Source organism: Procambarus clarkii, chromosome 58 (assembly GCF_040958095.1).
Source record: "Procambarus clarkii isolate CNS0578487 chromosome 58, FALCON_Pclarkii_2.0, whole genome shotgun sequence".
In the NCBI taxonomy this organism is placed as follows: Eukaryota; Metazoa; Arthropoda; class Malacostraca; order Decapoda; family Cambaridae; genus Procambarus; species Procambarus clarkii.
In genome coordinates, this window is record NC_091207.1 from 18,595,103 (window position 1) to 18,614,118 (window position 19,016).

A 19,016-nucleotide genomic window follows, 5' to 3' on the forward strand; every position below is an offset into this window, starting at 1 on the left:
AACCACTTACGAAAGCTGTACATCTTTCAAACAATCATAAGAGCATTATTTACATTTACTAAGCAGTCTACGAGCTTTGAAACATCACAACCCGAGGTTTTATTAGTGTTGTAAACGACCTCGTAGAATGATTGAAGAATGATGAACAGGTTCATCTTGATGAATACTGACTTGAGGTGTCCTACAGTGATCCACTGAGGTGATGAATCAACATAGAATCATCTGAATTATTCTCACCTGTATGACTACTCCCCCCCTCAACCCTTCATACGACCACACGAATACCTGGTTATATTCACAACCTCACAACCATAAACTCACTCATGTTACTCACAAGAGCATTGAGTTGTAATTGCTATGCTATTGAGGAACATATGATGAGCAACTCACTCCCGTTGCTCATCATAAACTCTTCATTTGATTATTTGACATCCGGAACATTTGTGCTCCAGATAACAAAATCAACATTGCAGGCGATGAGTCACAATAACGTGGCTAAAGTATGTTGACCAGACCACACACTAGAAGGTGAAGGGACGACGACGTTTCGGTCCGTCCTGGACCATTCTCAATCGACTTGAGAATGGTCCGAAATGTCGTCGTCCCTTCACCTTCTAGTGTGTGGTCTGGTCAACAGGACCAACATTTATCGAGGTCCCAGACAACTCCACATAACGTAACTTCAACTAAAAGAAATGTCATTAAAAACATGCCTAGATCAGGGAGCTGGTCGGCCGAGCGGACAGCACACTGGACTTGTGATCCTGTGGTCCCGGGTTCGATCCCAGGCGCCAGCGAGAAACGATGGACAGAGTTTCTTTCACCCTATGCCCCCTGTTACCTAGCAGTAAAATAGGTACCTGGGAGTTAGTCAGCTATCACGGGCTGCTTCCTGGGGGTGGAGGCCTGGTCGAGGACCGGGCCGCGGGGACACTAAAAAGCCCCGAAATCACCTCAAGATAACCTCAAGATAGATAGATAGTGCTGCTTAAGATGCCTTCAGGTTCATGCAAGTTGACCAACACCTGAAGTTGCAAGAAGAAGGTGACGTCTTCAACAAGTCCATTCCACCAACACCCGTCACCAACACCTGCGAGTTCTAAACCGAAAGCCACAATACGTGCAGGCGAACGAGGCGAGATAACACAGAACAACAAGCCTCGAACGAGCACCACACCATTCTACCACATCACCACATGCGAGTTGTCCTATAAAATGCAAAGCTTGTCGGAAGCTCGGGTCGGAGGCGGTGAAGAAGAGGTCGGAAGAGACACACAAGGAGACCGAGGCCAGAGCCACTGGTTCGAGACGGAGTTATTGTTCGAATGTGTGGGTGAAACATATGAGTATTCTCAGGCTTCACAATACCACGCGAACCACACTACGCGTGAAAGAATTGCGTGCGTGGATATGTTATAGCGTGAAGCGGACTGAACCAGAGATGGGGGAATCTGGCATTCGGGTTCAGCACCCGTTGGGAAGTGCTATAATAAACATCCCCCCTACTCCTTTCCCGTGGCACTTGGAGACTACAAGTGCCATAAGTGCAAGAGCGGAGACCCCCGAAGATATACATGTGTAGAGGACACTGGCACGGTATATATGTGAGAACTGGAGGGCGTTGTAAACAACTGGAGGGCCTTGGGGACTCTATTCAGTATACACGAGTGTGTTGGAGGGCCTTATGTATAATACATTTGTTCAGCGAACAATACATATCTGACCTTAGTCGTGTGTTGACCTTTCTGACGAGGTCACAGCTGGGTTTACTGGTGAGTTTACAACTGACCTTCATGATTAGCTTTAGAGTTTACATGTGAAAGATACGGATAATATGTATAGTATGGAATAGAAGTGTTGGTAGTTTTGACTTGAGGCACGCTTATGAGGCGGGGCCCAGGAGCTGATACCGATGCTAGAACACGTTTCACACACACACACACACACACACAGGGCCTCGTAGCCTGGTGGATAGCGCGCAGGACTCGTAATTCTGTGGCGCGGGTTCGATTCCCGCACGAGGCAGAAACAAATGGACAAAGTTTCTTTCACCCTGAATGCCCCCCTGTTACCTAGCAGTAAACAGGTACCTGGGAGTTAGTCAGCTGTCACGGGCTGCTTTCTGGGGTGTGTGTGGGTGTGGGGAAAAATAGTAGTTAGGAAACAGTTGCTTGACAGTTGAGAGGCGGCCCGAAAGAGCAAAGCTCAACCCCCGCAGAACACAACTAGGTGAATACACACACACACACACTCACTCACTCACACACACACACACACACACAAGAAGGGCGAAATTCTCTGCCACTCAGAAACACAAACATCAAAAGAAAGTTTATACAATATGATATTTCACCTTCAAGGACCTTACCAAACCCAGCAGAGAAACGCGAGCGAGATACTTGTAAGGATGACACATGTGTGGTAGGGGACCATCATAGGCATGGTTGGGGTTAAGGGCCATTGCCCCTCTTTAAGAAAGATCGGCTCCATTTGCGGCTTTCATCAATTTCTTTGCAGTTAGACAATGTTGTTTTATTGACAGCTTTTCGTCTTTTCTTGAAAACTTTCGTCTTAAAAAAAAAACACAATGCTATGACATCATATTTAATACGATTTAACTTTGCATTAAAGTAATTCTTGCAAAATAACGTTATTTTGCTAGTGTTATGTTTGTTATTATAAAATAAATACGAGAGAGAGAGAGAGAGAGAGAGAGAGAGAGAGAGAGAGAGAGAGAGAGAGAGAGAGAGAGAGAGAGAGAGAGAGAGAGAGAGAGAGAGAGAGAGAGAGAGAGAGAGAGAGAGAGAGAGAGAGAGAGAGAGAGAGAGAGAGAGAGAGAGAGAGAGAGAGAGAGAGAGAGAGAGAGAGAGAGAGAGAGAGAGAGAGACAGACGTTAGATACCCCCGTCTAGTATCAAATATAAATATGATAACATTTCACCCAAAACCTAACCCCACGTCAATCAGCACCAGGAGAAATAACACCAAGATAACACCTTATATTATCTTAACAACCAGCTATATCTGTGTACACACAACAAGCATCTTACAGCGAGTCCTCCCGCCCCCTCTTCCCCTCTCGTTGCAAGAAACGTAGCTGTCATTCCAGATGACATTGAGAATTAAGAAAAGCATATCTTTTATCTGTCGCAGATCAGGTCGACCTCTGGACGATCTCGGGGACTGGTTGCTCGTGTCCGCAGCAGCAGCAGGAGAGCGCAGCAGCAGGAGGAGGAACAGCAGGAGACCAGGCACCCTCCCTAGGGTGTGCCTGTTGTGTAAACCGCATTGCCTGCCCCTGTGGAGACGCCAATCCACACCGCTGCGCCCAGTGTGGACTTCATCAGCACTGTAATAATAGTAAGTTCTCTCTCTCTCTCTCTCTCTCTCTCTCTCTCTCTCTCTCTCTCTCTCTCTCTCTCTCTCTCTCTCTCTCTCTCTCTCTCTCTGTCTCTACAACAACAGTTCGAGGCACTTGGGTAAGTTCTCCGGGTTTATTTGTCGTGTCTACATTGTCTCACATCAATGAAATTCAAACTCCAGCTGAGCTCATGTGAGCCTAGGTTAGCTTAGGTGATACCAGTAGACGTAAGGTGAGCCTAGGTAAGCTTAGGTGATACCAGGTGACGTAAGGTGAGCCTAGGTAAGCTTAGGTGATACCAGGTAACTTAAGGTGAGTCTAGGTAAACTTAGGTGATATCAGGTAACTCAAGTTTGCCCAGGTAAACTGCTGCATAAACTCTTGTCAATATTGAGAGATCACAAGGGACAGCTAAAGATAGTTTGAAACGTGAAATTATTTTCTCAGCTCATTATAAATTCAACAACATTCTTGGAGTAAGCGGCTGTCAGTCTTACATCCACTGCCTTGAGCTTGAGGTGATCTCGCACCCCTTTGGGTTCCCAAAATAAGTTCTCGAAACCTCTTTGGCTCGTCACAATTTATTTTCTGGTACCTCTTTAGTTTTCAAAATGTGTTCTTAAGGTCTTTTGTTCTCAAAATTTATGTTCTTCCAGGAATTTACAATAATTTGCACAGAGATAACAGTCCACCCAGAGTAGGGAAACTGTTCTCGAGAGCCTGTTCTTAATTCGAACTGTTCTGAATTTGTACTTGTTCTTAATTTCTCAATATTGGATCTTACGTGAAAGAGGGTGACCGAATATGTGTTGATAGTGATCTAGTGTGGACAGCACCGGTGTTGAAAACACCTGTGCTGTGTGTGAAGAGAACAGGTGTTGATTGAGAGGAGAGGGTGATGATAGTGAAGGTGTAAGTAGTGCTGTTAGCCACTGAAAGTGACGATAGTTCAGGTAAGGGAGTTGAATCCTGAAGGTCCATGAGCATTGCCACTTTAATTACCTCATTTGAGTCTCCCCCTCTCTCCCCTCTCTCTCCCCTCTCTCTCTCTCCCCTCTCTCCCATAGCTTCCCCTCCCTGCTCTCACATTCACGTAAACACACTCTTTACTCTCCCACCATCCATTACCTCTCTCTCTCTCTCTCTCTCTCTCTCTCTCTCTCTCTCTCTCTCTCTCTCTCTCTCTCTCTCTCTCTCTCTCTCTCTCTCTCTCTCTCTCATACACTCCCAGCCAAACTCTTTCTCTTTATTTAGTGATACCAATCTCCTCTTTATGGCAAGTTATATATATGATAACGACATTACCTATGATTTCTCCTATCATGAATTATTTCCCCAAGCTTGCCTGGCCCTTAGACTTCTCTCCTTGCTTAAGGAGTGCCTGAGGAAACTCTCAAGGAGGTGTGTGTGTGTGTGTGTGTGTGTGTGTGTGTGTGTGTGTGTGTGTGTGTGTGTGTGTGTGTGTGTGTGTGTGTGTGTGTGTGTGTGTGCACGAAATTCCGCTAAAGTTTTGAACACTGCCATGATTAAGTTCTTGAGAACAGTCAAAGAAGTTCTTGATTTCAAGAACATGAAAGCCAGTTTTTCCATGTTCTTGAAATCAGTCATTGCGGTGACCACCTTGATGTTCTTGAAGAATCACAGATAAGAACAAAACGGTCATATTTAGGAACAAGCCGGTTAGAGGCTAAGAACAAGATAACATAGATAAGAACACGTTAGCATAGATAAGAACAATCCACTAACTACAAGGAATCCTAACACTAACAGCTGTATATGTGCTAATTGGCTAATTGGGTCTCCATTACTACCCCCTCTTGTGTCATTCTACGAAGCCAGGCGTTACAAACCCTTCCGTTAGACCGTTATTCACGAGACATAATGGTCGTGAATAGGTCAAATGGTCCTCTAGAATCATCTAGATCCCACGGGAATCTAGAAATAGTAAAATCCCGCTGGAACTGAAAACATCGAAGCCGCGGAAAAGGACAATTCCAATGTAGGGAACTGTCAGTCATATAGACACACACACACACACACACACACACACACACACACACACACACACACACACACACACACACACACACACACACACACACACACACACACACACACACACACACACACACACACGGTCGTAGTATTCCGCATTCCCTGGACATTACACCCTAACATGCTAGAAGATCCGCAAGCGGCTGAATGCGGATTGCCCAACGGCTTCGATGTGGGCCGCAGGGCGCTATACAAGTGGGAACTCGGTTCGACCCCCCCGAACTTAGACTGGTTCATAGATCGACACCCTCACTGCTAGTCCACCGTTCGATAACCGTTGTGGGAACCGACCTGTGAGATTTATATTTATTTAATTTATATGAATTTATATTTACGTTAATTTATATACTTCGATAGCAATTTGTATAATGATAAGTGGACTGTATTTCTGCAATAATCTCTTAATCTCACAAATCGATCCTCTACACATTAGGGGGGGTTATTAAATTAATATATATGCAGCCAATCAAACTACAGTAATAGCTACATACATTGATGAGGTTCCTTATCTTATAGTACAGCAGGTTAGTCCACCAGGTATAACTAGGGTGTAGACACCAAATTATCCTCTTTGAGGTAGCTTCCATATCACCCAGTAACTGGTGCACAAACTCTTCCTCGTCTTGACCTGTCAAAAGGGCGCTAACTGTGAAGCCAGAATCCTATATATGACAAGTTATATCAGAGAAAACACTATACAGTACATGGAACATTAAAGACCTGGCTTAATTACCTTTAGTATGAGGCGATTTCGCGTTCTAACCGGGTCACCCTATATAATGACATTAATGGCCACTAATGATAGATAATGGGTTTCGGAAAGAACACTTAACTTGATATGTAGACAGCGTGTTGAAAAATGGTACACCTTTGGCTTCCATAACACTACGTCCAAGTAAATTTAACAGGAGCTGAATTTGCTCCCGTGTGAGCCTCTGGTCTCGTATAAACAACAATGGCTGCCCTCCTTCCTCCACTCTGACGCCTGGCTTACATTGTCCAGATTTCAGAACGTGATAGAAGGGTCACATTTACTCTACTTTAATATTGATAATTAAGTTAATTTATATAAGATGTTTTTATGATGGTAAAGTCCAAAGACTTATGTATTTAAGAATAATTCCCAGCAGAATAGCTGGTGAATTATAATAGTATGTGGTGATGATATCCCGTTTTCTATAGACGGTAATTCCACTACAAGTTACGTTTTCTATGGGTAACTTGTTGGTAATACAGCAGCACTTATTATCTGTCTGTATGATATTAAATGGTGTCGGATTTTCCGACATAATTCCCCAGGGGGCTGCTCACGGGTCGAAGTCCTAATTAGAACAGACGAACACCGATACTCCTCCTTCGAATTATTTGATTAATTTGATGTTAGTAGTTAGTAATCACACATTTGTGTGTCTGTTCGTACAGGACGGATGTCCCGTACTAGAGTTGCAGGGGTTAGAAGTCTAATGCGATCTCATTTCCCTGTTAACTCTTGAAAGGCTAATATTCAAGCCTTATTACATATTATTTAACCCAGAAGACTGAATGTGATCAAGTACTACAGTCAAGTATGATTCAGGGACTGCAGTGAGATCAGTGACATCAGATATAACTTGAAGTTTCTTCAGGTAACTGGTCACTGATATATAAACACTGAGGCCCATGGAATACATCTTGATTAAATAATAAATGTATCAAATCAGTCATCAGATTTATTAGGGTTTAATTTAGTTAATTGATTCAGAGGATTGAATACCTCATCATTAAAGTAAAGTATGGTTCTGAGACTGCAGTGGGTTCAGTGACATTGGTCGCAGTGACTTGTAGCTGTTTTAGGCTACTGTTCCCTGATTTGCCACTGAGGCCTCATGAACTCATCTTCAGCTTTAAATGATGATACTAACATCAACCTCTGTTACTATAGTCAGCTGTAATCTCCTTAGTATAATGCTACTGGAGAAATATAATCAGCTGACAAATTTAGATTTCTACTGGTATTGTTTATCTGCAGGCATAGGTCTCCTCAGGCTTGATACTGGGCCTGAGAGTAATTTACCTCCTGCAGAGTTTAACATGGTTATACCCTGATATTTAGTAGGGCTACCGATGAATCGATGACAATAGTCTGTCCCTACAAGGAGACCGAAGTCGGTAAGGTGATCAGACTTAATATTATCTGCCAATTTTATTCCTCTATTTCTCAGGAATTTGGCTGTTGCTCTCAGACCTTGAACTTGTAGGTCTACTGGTATTTTGTCCACCACAATGGCTTGTACTCGACAGACGTACCTGCCTAAACGCACTGATGGTTGTACCACCTGGTAGACTTGAGGTCCTGCATCTGTTACAAACCCTGAGATGTTGAATGACATCTGGGCTACAGGCCTTAATTGTAATTCATCTGCCAACTTTTTAGTGATGTATGTTCTCTGGGATCCTTGGTCAAACAACCCTCGGGTATGGACCTTGGCCCTCTTATTCAGGATGGTAATTTGGGCAGTAGGCAAAGTCGTATTACCTTTAGACTTTGCTGATTGGACACTGTTTGTTTGTTGCACCTTGCAGTACTGTACTGTGGTGGGAATGCTATCTTCCACCTTGGGGTTTGGAGACGTTGTTTTGGTGTCTCTGCACAATGCTGCATGGTGCTGACCTTTGTTACACCTATTACAGGTGTGTAATTGGGTATCACAGTCGTTGATGTTATGTTTCCTGAGGCACCTCGTGCAATGTTGCAAATCTTTGAGTCGCTCAACACGGGCGTCACTATCAGGATAATTAGAGCAGTGGTACATTGAATGTTTCTCATTGCAGAACAAACATGTTCCATAGCTTCCAGTACCCTTTGGTGTCACGTTCTTGGGTGACACAGTAACTATAGGCTTGGAGGGTCCCACTGCATATACGCCCACACTGCCACTGTTCCACTTTGGTGATGAATTATATTGTCTAGATTGATTTGGAGTACCTTTGGTACTCTGTGGTTTACTATTATTGGTTTCTGAGGGTTTACTTGGTGGTTTTAATTTGTCATGTGTTCGTAATTGATGAACTACTGACTTTAAACCTTCAGATATTTCATTCATGGATAAGATGCTTTTATTGTAATGAGCACTCATTTGTCTCAATATGTCCCTAGGTATTTTCTCCTGGACAATTATTTTCAAGACCCACTCAGCCCCGTTTGTATCTGCTGTCAGGCTGAGGGCATTGATCAATGATTCTACCTCCAGCTTGAAGACTTGGAGTGAATCAGCTGAAGCCTCCGGTGGGGGTAAATGCAACAGCTCATGAACTAAATGTGATGTTCTTACTTCTGGATCAGCATAATTATCCTTGAGGAGTTTTACTGCCAGATCATAGCCGTCATTAGTTAATCTCAGATGGGATACTACTGTTTTAGCCTCACCTGATAATTGGCCTTGCAAATAAGAGAATTTACTACTCTTTGGTAAAGATTGTTTTGAGTCTACAAGGTCAACGAATTTGTTCCAAAATTCGTCCCAATCTTCCTCATCTTTTCCTGAGAAAGTGGGTAAATTAATTGGAGGGAGTCGAGCTTCTGCTTGACTCGTATTAGATGCAACTGTTGTTGTTGTTGCTGCCTTGTTCTGGGCAATTAATTTGACATAAGGCTGTAACGTGGCCTGAGTGTGATCTTCATAATTCGCAAGATCAACCATAATGTCGTCTATTTCTGTTTCTGATAAATTGGTGTTGGCAAGTTCAGCCACATATGTTGCTATTTGACATTTGATTTGCTCAAATTTACCTGTAGCTGCTTGATAATAGCTTTCCAGGTCAGCATAATCAACTGTTGATTGTTGTGACAAATCTTCACATTTCTTGATCTGTCTTGTTAAGTGGCCTTTAAGACCTGCAAGGGTTCTTTTCATTCTCCCTGCATTATCCATACTGGCTCGTTGGTGAAGCCTTGTGGGACTTGTACTTGGGCTGCTCATAATACTGAACAAGCTCTAATGGTAGCCTAGGGTAAATTCTGAACTCACTAGGCAATAATCCTACCTCTACTAGAGGTTAGCACTTAAAATTAATACACATTATATATATACAATCATCCACACTAATGATTTGAGTGATAAACCAGTGTCACCGGAAGTACCTTTAGGTTAGCTCTTCTATATCACCCTAGGATGGAATTGACACTGATTAATCACTCAAAGGTGTAATGATCATAAGTAAATTATTATATATACAACTCAACTCGAGTTGATAAAAATTACACCCAAAATAGGGTCTGGACCATTCATTAATGGTGTTAGGTTGATCAATATAGTACAACTGACTATGGTAATAATGGGACTAGGATGAACGATAATAGTTCAACTAGTCATATCCTACCCTGTTGTGGGTTGGCAATTAGTAAATATATTGTGATCACTAGTGCAATATATATTAAATAATTCTCTATTTTGGAGAATTTATATACACAATTATTGATAATAGCCTCTTAATTAGCCTCTATGAAACTTCTAATATTATCTAGAAGTATTAAATGTTATTAGTGACCTCGCGAAATAAAGTCCACAAAATTCGTAGATAATCTCTCGCGAAATGTAACACCACGAAATCCGTGAACAATCTCGCGAAGACACAGTCACTAATTTGGCTGGATTCTATATTAGCGCTGTCATTTCACGAAATAACACGCCACCAAATATCTGTGGGTGTGATGAAACCGCTGACGAAGCTGAACTGGGCTGAGGGAGGCTCCTGAGCTCCCTCGAGGCTACGCTGCCGTCTTTGACTGGCTGGCCTTGTTTAAATAACACTGCACTAGTATATTTAATGAATCCACTGGTTAACTGGTTCATCCGGTACTAAGATGACCAAATGTGGGTTCATAGGATCAAATAATCCGTCATCCGGTTCGAAGATGACCAAATAATGTGGGAACCGACCTGTGAGATTTATATTTATTTAATTTATATGAATTTATATTTACGTTAATTTATATACTTCGATAGCAATTTGTATAATGATAAGTGGACTGTATTTCTGCAATAATCTCTTAATCTCACAAATCGATCCTCTACACATTAGGGGGGGTTATTAAATTAATATATATGCAGCCAATCAAACTACAGTAATAGCTACATACATTGATGAGGTTCCTTATCTTATAGTACAGCAGGTTAGTCCACCAGGTATAACTAGGGTGTAGACACCAAATTATCCTCTTTGAGGTAGCTTCCATATCACCCAGTAACTGGTGCACAAACTCTTCCTCGTCTTGACCTGTCAAAAGGGCGCTAACTGTGAAGCCAGAATCCTATATATGACAAGTTATATCAGAGAAAACACTATACAGTACATGGAACATTAAAGACCTGGCTTAATTACCTTTAGTATGAGGCGATTTCGCGTTCTAACCGGGTCACCCTATATAATGACATTAATGGCCACTAATGATAGATAATGGGTTTCGGAAAGAACACTTAACTTGATATGTAGACAGCGTGTTGAAAAATGGTACACCTTTGGCTTCCATAACACTACGTCCAAGTAAATTTAACAGGAGCTGAATTTGCTCCCGTGTGAGCCTCTGGTCTCGTATAAACAACAATGGCTGCCCTCCTTCCTCCACTCTGACGCCTGGCTTACATTGTCCAGATTTCAGAACGTGATAGAAGGGTCACATTTACTCTACTTTAATATTGATAATTAAGTTAATTTATATAAGATGTTTTTATGATGGTAAAGTCCAAAGACTTATGTATTTAAGAATAATTCCCAGCAGAATAGCTGGTGAATTATAATAGTATGTGGTGATGATATCCCGTTTTCTATAGACGGTAATTCCACTACAAGTTACGTTTTCTATGGGTAACTTGTTGGTAATACAGCAGCACTTATTATCTGTCTGTATGATATTAAATGGTGTCGGATTTTCCGACAACCGTTGGTCCAAGCGATTGGGCACCGTTCTTTCATCTCTGTCTCATATTCTATCCTCATAACCCAGCTTCTATCCTATCCTCATATCCCTTCCAAGTGTACACACTCCTGCTAGTTTAAGATTTTAATCTGATAATTTCCTATATTCTATTTGCTATCACAAGAGTTCCTTTTCTGTCAATTCTGATCTTGCGAGAGTAGAGAGAAGCCCCGCCAAACACACACCGAAACTACGACGTTGGTACAACGTTCGAACAAGTTTTAACACCTCTTAACCAGTTACAACAACCAATATAGCAAGTTGTAACAACGTTCTAATACGTCATAAACACGTTAAGCCAAGATGTAACAACTTTATTACAAGTTGTAACAAGCGGAAAATGGAGACAGTTTCGGTTTGTGTTTCCAGGGTGCAGCTCCCTCAGCCCGGGTTGGGTTGCTGGCTAGTTGATGGGATGGGGAATCCAGTCATCAACTCAACATCAACTCTGATACCAAGTGGCGGATACCGAGAAGGTCCCGGAAAGGCACTGAAGATACGAACCTGCTCCCAATTTCGATTGACAAATTGTCAATATCCTTTCAGAGGTGCTTTTGTGTTATGAAAGACCTTCGCTTTACACCTGCCAAACGTAGTGGGCAGTGGACATGGACACAGGGTAGCCCAAACACAGCAAACATGGACACAGGGTGGCCCAAACACAGCAAACATGGACACAGGGTAGCCCAAACACAGCAAACATGGACACAGGGGTGGCCCAAACACAGCAAACATGGACACAGGGTGACCCAAACACAGCAAACATAGACACAGGGTGGCCCAAACACAGCAAACATGGATACAGGGTGGCCCAAACACAGCAAACATGGACACACAGGGGTGGCCCAAACACAGCAAACATAGACACAGGGGTGGCCCAAACACATCAAACATGGACACAGGGTGACCCAAACACAGCAAACATGGACACAGGATGGCCCAAACACAGCAAACATGGACACAAGGTGGCCCAAACATAGCAAACATGGACACAGGGTGACCCAAACACAGCCAACATGAACACAGGGTGGCCCAAACACAACAAACATAGACACAGGGTGGCCCAAACTCAGCAAACATGGACACAGGGTGGCCCAAACACAGCAAACATGGACACACAGGGGTGGCCCAAACACAGCAAACATGGACACAGAGGTGGCCCAAACACACCAAACATGGACACAGGGTGACCCAAACACAGCAAACATGGACACAGGGTGACCCAAACACAGCAAACATAGACACAAGAGTATTAACACAGAAACATGCCGTAGGGAAAGAGCAGTATTGATCAGGGCGTGGATGATACACACTCCTGTAATGAGTGTTCCATCAACTGGTAAATTGTTCCTGACCTGCCATTAATGACTTTTAGAGGTTTCGAGGGGTCAGTATAACACTGTTGACGCTACTGTGCTCAGTATAACACTGTTGACACTACCACACTCAGTATAACACTGTTGACGCTACTGTGCTCAGTATAGCACTGTTGACACTACCACACTCAGTATTGCACTGTTGACGCTACTGTGCTCAGTATAACACTGTTGACGCTACTGTGCTCAGTATAACACTGTTGACACTACCACACTCAGTATAACACTGTTGACGCTACCACACTCAGTATAACACTGTTGACGCTACTGTGCTCAGTATAGCACTGTTGACGCTACTGTGCTCAGTATAACACTGTTGACACTACCACACTCAGTATAGCACTGTTGACGCTACTGTGCTCAGTATAACACTGTTGACACTACCACACTCAGTATAGCACTGTTGACCCTACCACACTCAGTATAACACTGTTGACGCTACTGTGCTCAGTATAACACTGTTGACACTACCACACTCAGTATAACACTGTTGACGCTACTGTGCTCAGTGTAGCACTGTTGACACTACCACACTCAGTATAACACTGTTGACGCTACTGTGCTCAGTGTAGCACTGTTGACACTACCACACTCAGTATAACACTGTAATGACCCTACCACACTCAGTGTAGCACTGTAATGACACTAACGAACACTGAAACACTGAATAGTACTATATCATTCCAACACCCCAAAGGCAGTGACCAGCACAAGCAATGCAGCTGCAATATGCCATCCCTAACAGCCACCTTGACCACACGAGAGAAAGCGGGCAGAACGAAGCAACAGTATCATCCGCCAACTTACGAACAGTGTTATTAAGACGATTTAATGAAGTCAAAGCAGGCGGATTACTCAAGACTCAGGAACAATCTATAGCAAGTTGGATTGCACAGGACTAAAGGGATTTATCTTTTTAGAAATGTCTTGAAATAATATGATCGTTGATAGACTATTGTGTTTGTGCATTGCTAGGCTTCTTGAATGACATGTTGTCAAGTTGTCTATCAATTGAGATCGTCTTGTCTATATACTGAGATCGTCTTGTCTATATACTGAGATCGTCTTGTCTATATACTGAGATCGTCTTGTCTATATACAGAGATCGTCTTGTCTATATACTGATATCGTCTTGTCTATATACAGAGATCGTCTTGTCTATATACTGAGATCGTCTTGTCTATATACAGAGATCGTCTTGTCTATATATAGAGATCGTCTTGTCTATATACTGATATCGTCTTGTCTATATACTGAGATCGTCTTGTCTATATACTGATATCGTCTTGTCTATATACTGAGATCGTCTTGTCTATATACTGAGATCGTCTTGTCTATATACTGAGATCGTCTTGTCTATATACTGAGATCATCTTGTCTATATACTGAGATCGTCTTGTCTATATACTGAGATCGTCTTGTCTATATACTGAGATCGTCTTGTCTATATACTGAGATCGTCTTGTCTATATACTGAGATCGTCTTGTCTATATACTAAGATCGTCTTGTCTATATACTGAGATCGTCTTGTCTATATACAGAGATCGTCTTGTCTATATACTGAGATCGTCTTGTCTATATACTGAGATCGTCTTGTCTATATACTGAGATCATCTTACCTATATACTGAGATCGTCTTACCTATATACTGAGATCATCTTACCTATATACTGAGATCATCTTACCTATATACTGAAATCGTCTTACCTATACACTGAGATCGTCTTACCTATACACTGAGATCGTCTTACCTATATACTGAGATCGTCTTACCTATATACTGAGATCGTCTTACCTATATACTGAGATCGTCTTACCTATACACTGAGATCGTCTTACCTATATACTGAGATCGTCTTACCTATACACTGAGATCGTCTTACCTATACACTGAGATCGTCTTACCTATATACTGAGATCGTCTTACCTATACACTGAGATCGTCTTACCTATATACTGAGATCTCTGGGGCTGACAATCCCATAGTGGGCATGTAAATACATTGACAAAATTCGTCTCGTTCACTTTCCCTCTGCCTCCGAAGATGCTACAACAGTACGCATCATTTAGCGATACACACACACACACACACACACACACACACACACACACACACACACACACACACACACACACACACACACACACACACGCACACTCTACTCGCCACAATACACTCCATACATCCTTTATACATTAGAGACGTTAGAAAGAATTTTTCCAGTGTCAGAGTACTAGACAAATGGAATGCATTAGGCAGTGATGTGGTGGAGGCTGACTCCATACACAGCTTTCAAATGTATATATGATAGAGCCCAGTAGCCTCAGGAACCTGTACACCAGTTGATTGACAGTTAAGAGGCGGGACCAAAGAGCCAGAGCTCATCCCCCCACAAGCACAACTAGATAAGTACATTACAACAATACAATTAAGTACAACAGTATCAAACATATACATAAACTTTATCCACAATAATACACATATAGATAATCTGCTTCCACAGTAATACACATATACATGGCCATTTTCCTCTAAAATACATATATACATGGCCATTTTCCACTAAAATACATATATACATGGCCATTTTCCTCTAAAATACATATATACATGGCCATTTTCCACTAAAATATATATATATATACATGGCCATTTTCCACTAAAATACATATATACATATATATATATACATAGACTCCCCCCCCCTCTACCCACCCTTAGGACAAACCACTGAACTATCCAAAACATAAAAATGGAAAAGAAATGCCAATTATCACCTGTTTAAAATTCTCGATAATTAATGACAATTACGTCAAAAAAAAACCTTTCATCGCTGCCTTCCGTAGCGAACATTACTAATTGGAGCGAGACAGAAGGAGAGGAGATAACAACCTCGTTAGGTCGTTATCTGACCGGTTATCAATCCCTGTGGCCCCCTGGGATATCAAGATTTTCTTAATACAATGTCTGGTTTATTAATAATACTTGGACCTGGACGGTAGAGCGACGGTCTCGCTTCATGCAGGTCGGCGTTCAATCCCCGACCGTCTGCAAGTGGTTGGGGCACCATTCCTTTCCCTCCGTCCCATCCCAAATCCTTATCCTGACCTAACCTTCCCAGTGCTATATAGTCGTAATGGCTTGGCGCTTTCCCCCTGATAGTTCGCTTCCCTTATTATTAAAAATAATAATATTCTTAAATTAAATCTTGGAAGATCTTGATGTCTTGAATGGCAAATGATAAAGCTGTTTCTATAATAGGGGTTAGTAGGGAATTCATTATCTCCCTTATTCATGTCATTCTTACTCATTTATTTACTCACAATTCACGCTGACTTAATCTTACTCGCAAGTGTTCACTCACTTACTCGGTCTAACTTATGATTACTCACTTGTCTTTACTCACTCTTACTCACGCTTACTTAGTCTCTTTACTCACTCTTACTCACGCTTACTCCATCTCTCTACTCACTCTTACTCACGCTTACTCAGTTTCTCTTACTCACGCTTACTCAGTTTCTCTTACTCACTCTTACTCAGCTTCTTTACTCACTCTTACTCAGTTTCCCTTACTCACTCTTACTCAGCTTCTTTACTCACTCTTACTCACGCTTACTCAGTTTCCCTTACTCACTCTTACTCAGCTTCTTTACTCACTCTTACTCACGCTTACTCAGTTTCTCTACTCACTCTTACTCACTCGCCTTACTCTGCACACTTAGTGACGCTCTTTCGCGCTTACTCATATTCACCAACCCTCCTCACGCTTACTCATATTCACCAACCCTCTTCACGCTTACTCATATTCACCAACCCTCCTCACGCTTACTCATATTCACCAACCCTCCTCACGCTTACTCATATTCACCAACCCTCCTCACGCTTACTCATATTCACCAACCCTCCTCACGCTTACTCATATTCACCAACCCTCCTCACGCTTACTCATATTCACCAACCCTCCCCACGCTTACTCATACTCACCAACCCTCCTCACGCTTACTCATATTCACCAACCCTCCTCACGCTTACTCATATTCACCAACCCTCCTCACGCTTACTCATATTCACCAACCCTCCTCACGCTTACTCATATTCACCAACCCTCCCCACGCTTACTCATACTCATCAACGCACCTTAGCAAGGTGAGGCAAGACCTCGTTAAGATGATGAGTGGCTCTAAGAAATACCCTTCAGGAGTCAAGGAGATTGACGAAGTTCCTCATATCTCCTCATACGCGATCCTGCGTCGGTTCGGCCTCAGATATTCAACATATTTCAAGCTTGAAGCGTAAATTAAGCGTATTCCGTAAACCCGATATATTGATATTAAAAGAGAAATTGGATTCCTTGCGTGTAACTGTTCCTTGCTGTTTGGGGATATGATGTATGTATGTATGTATGTATGTATGTATGTATGTATGTATGTATGTATGTATGTATGTATGTATGTATGTATGTATGTATGTATTTATGTATGAATGCACTTACCTTGTGCTTGCGGGGGTGGAGCTTTGGCTCTTTGGTTCCGCCTCTCGATTGTCAATCAATTGGTGAGATGTATGTATTTATGTATGTATGTATTTATGTATGTATGTATGAATGCACGTAAGACTGTATTTCAAGCAGCAGGACATAGCCAGAGCAACGGACTGGACGAGGCAGCCAATCATTATTCGGTGTCGTTTCACTGTACAAACATATTAACTGTTTCGTAGATTGATTATTCACATCTGGAACATGTCTCCTCAACCTCATCCGTGGTAGTAGCTGGGACTCCCAGAAGGACATCATTCACTTCCACCTCTTAATGTTCATCCACTTAAACCATCCTAATGATTTAGGATGATTTAGATGGATGGCCTATCTTGAAATCTTATCTTGAGATGATTTCGGGGCTTTAGTGTCCCCGCGGCCCGGTCCTCGACCAGGTCTCCACACCCAGGAAGCAGCCCGTGACACCTGACTAACTCCCAGGTACCTATTTACTGCTAGGTAACAGGGGCATCAGGGTGAAAAAAAACTCTGCCCATCGTTTCTCGCCAGCGCCCAGGATCAAACCCAGAACCACAGGATCACGTGTCCAGTATTCTGTCCGCTCAGCCACCGGCTCCCTAAACCTAACATACCATACCATAAACTCTTCTGTATCAAACCACTCACCCTAACAACCTATTAATCAACCCCTAACAACCTATTAACCAACCCCTAACAACCTATAAACCAACCCCTAACAACCTATAAACCAACCCCTAACAACCTATAAACCAACCCCTAACAACCTATAAACCAACCCCTAACAACCTATAAACCAACCCCTAACAACCTATAAACCAACCCCTAACAACCTATAAACCAACCCCTAACAACCTATAAACCAACCCCTAACAACCTATAAACCAACCCCTAACAACCTATAAACCAACCCCTAACAACCTATAAACCAACCCCTAACAACCTATTAACCAACCCCTAACAACCTATAAACCAACCTCTAACAACCTATAAACCAACCCCTAACAACCTATTAACCAACCCCTAACAACCTATAAACCAACCCCTAACAACCTATAAACCAACCTCTAACAACCTATAAACCAACCCCTAACAACCTATAAACCAACCCCTAACAACCTATTAACCAACCTCTAACAACCTATAAACCAACCTCTAACAACCTATAAACCAACCCCTAACAACCTATTAACCAACCCCTAACAACCTATAAACCAACCCCTAACAACCTATAAACCAACCCCTAACAACCTATAAACCAACCCCTAACAACCTATAAACCAACCCCTAACAACCTATAAACCAACCCCTAACAACCTATAAACCAACCCCTAACAACCTATTAACCAACCCCTAACAACCTATTAACCAACCCCTAACAACCTATAAACCAACCCCTAACAACCTATAAACCAACCCCTAACAACCTATAAACCAACCCCTAACAACCTATAAACCAACCCCTAACAACCTATAAACCAACCCCTAACAACCTATTAACCAACTCCTAACAACCTATTAACCAACCCCTAACAACCTATTAACCAACCCCTAACAACCTATAAACCAACCCCTAACAACCTATTAACCAACCCCTAACAACCTATAAACCAACCCCTAACAACCTATAAACCAACCCCTAACAACCTATTAACCAACCCCTAACAACCTATTAATCAACCCCTAACAACCTATAAACCAACCCCTAACAACCTATTAACCAACCCCTAACAACCTATAAACCAACCCCT

General features: G+C 42.3%; 1 protein-coding gene across 1 annotated transcript in view; it reads left to right on the top strand.

Annotated features, from left to right (window-relative positions):
- The window catches only part of LOC123767937 (uncharacterized), a 214,217-nt gene that overhangs the window by 83,773 nt on the left and 111,428 nt on the right, over positions 1–19,016 (top strand). Inside the window, exon 4 of the mRNA XM_069306626.1 lies at positions 3,153–3,359. Coding sequence (XP_069162727.1) covers positions 3,153–3,359 — 207 coding nt within the window. The remainder of the gene's footprint in view (positions 1–3,152; positions 3,360–19,016) is intronic.